Consider the following 1713-nt stretch of genomic DNA (forward strand, 5'->3'; position numbering starts at 1 on the left):
AATATAATAATATTATTAATATAATAATAATTATAATAATAATATATTATATATATATATAAACGTGAATTTTATTTATTCGAAATGAATTAAATCTTAATTCGTATCTTCACGAAAGATCATTATATATTTTTTAGAATCATTATATTATATCATTATATATATTTAAAGAATTTGATTATTGAAAAGAAAATGATATCTTGTGTTGCTTCGTAATATAATAATAAATCTACGACGATTTGTTAAAATATATATAATATGTCAGTGGCACACACAATTAATGAAAATAATTATCAATTCTTATCGTCGTAGATTGACGAGTATTCAATTTTTCATCAATGGTTATTGATTTTCGCATGCTAATTATTAATAAATGATGTTTTTGTTGTCGCGCACGCTTTTCGATTTTTTCGAATTGTTAAAGCTTTAGAATGAGTGTGCCTCACGCTTATTCTTTAAAAAAAAAAAAAAAAAAAAGAACAAAAAATAATAATAAATGCATTTCTGTTAAACGAAGTTTTCTTATATTTCGCTTTATAGTTGTTAAAAATATTTTGCATGAAATAATAATGGATTTCGTTGTTTTGGGGGAAAACGCAAAGCAAGACACTCGTGAAAAATTTCTTATTCTTATTTTATTTATTTCGTTTGTTTTTTTTTTTCTATTGAAATACAAGAAAAAAAATAAAAAAGAAAATATATATTTTATGAATTTTAAATAAAGATATATATATTTAAAATTGATGAAAATATCTTTCGAACAATTAATTTTCTTACTTTCTTATCAACATAATAATATAAAACGATAATTAAAAAAAAAAATATAAATAAAGTATCGTTTTTCAATTATCTTTTTTACAAAAATGAAAAAAAACACTTATGCTAAAAAATAAAAGGGGTGGGAAGGGTATGAGGGTAAAAAAAAATACCCCATACGTTTAATAATTTCGTTTGCACGTTTCGTTTAGAAAATATATTAATATCCCTAGTTATTAGTATTATTATCCACATATAATTAAAAAAAAAAAAATTATTAATTTCATTAATAGTTTATATATATAATAGTTATGCTAGTAGTAGAAACAAACCCTTCTAGTTTAGCCGTGAGTGTTGTATTGCGAACAGTTGAAATGACCGCTGGCCAGGAAGCCACGAGCAACACGATGACGAGGGGAAATAACAACACCTTAGCCGATTCACCAGGTCACGAATTCGTTTCCGATAGTATGAGGGTCTCGGATACGGACCTTGAGGAAGTACGAGAAGGCATGAAAAAGCTGGGAATGCAACCATCAAAAGGTCAGTGATAGATATGATCGTTGGTCGTCGTTAAACAAAATTATTAACAATTTATTCGAAATATCATTTTAACAAATATATTTCTTCTTTTATTTTTTTTATTTTTCTTCTTCTTCCTATATCGTCAAACTTTCAATTATTTTATTACAACAATATATTATAGTTCATTAATAAAAATTATCTTTCGAATATATAAAACAATGATAGAAAAGAAAATAAGGAGAATATTGGACAAAAGTTATAAGTATAGGGATTAAAAAATTAATTAAAAATCGTTACGACCACCAACGAAATTTTGAGTAACGATTGGAAGACTGATTCTTTCCTTATAATATTATCATTATTATTATTATTATTATTAACACATTGAACGACGGTATTAGCGTTAACACGTCATAAAATATATATATATAT

At 24.3% G+C, this 1713-nt stretch overlaps 2 protein-coding genes across 2 annotated transcripts in view; both read left to right on the forward strand.

Moving 5' to 3' along the window:
- Nucleotides 1–1713, forward strand: part of LOC106788115 (metalloendopeptidase OMA1, mitochondrial-like) — a 212597-nt gene that overhangs the window by 69254 nt on the left and 141630 nt on the right. The gene's annotated exons all lie outside the window — the stretch shown is intronic.
- LOC106788113 (synapse-associated protein 1) overlaps nt 1–1713 on the forward strand; it is a gene marked incomplete in the record, with an annotated part of 56417 nt that overhangs the window by 48667 nt on the left and 6037 nt on the right. Inside the window, 1 exon segment of the mRNA XM_014751089.1 lies at nt 1129–1299. Coding sequence (XP_014606575.1) covers nt 1129–1299 — 171 coding nt within the window.

Source organism: Polistes canadensis, unplaced genomic scaffold (genome assembly GCF_001313835.1).
Source record: "Polistes canadensis isolate GaletaPanama2010 unplaced genomic scaffold, ASM131383v1 scaffold_126, whole genome shotgun sequence".
NCBI lineage: Eukaryota > Metazoa > Arthropoda > Insecta > Hymenoptera > Vespidae > Polistes > Polistes canadensis.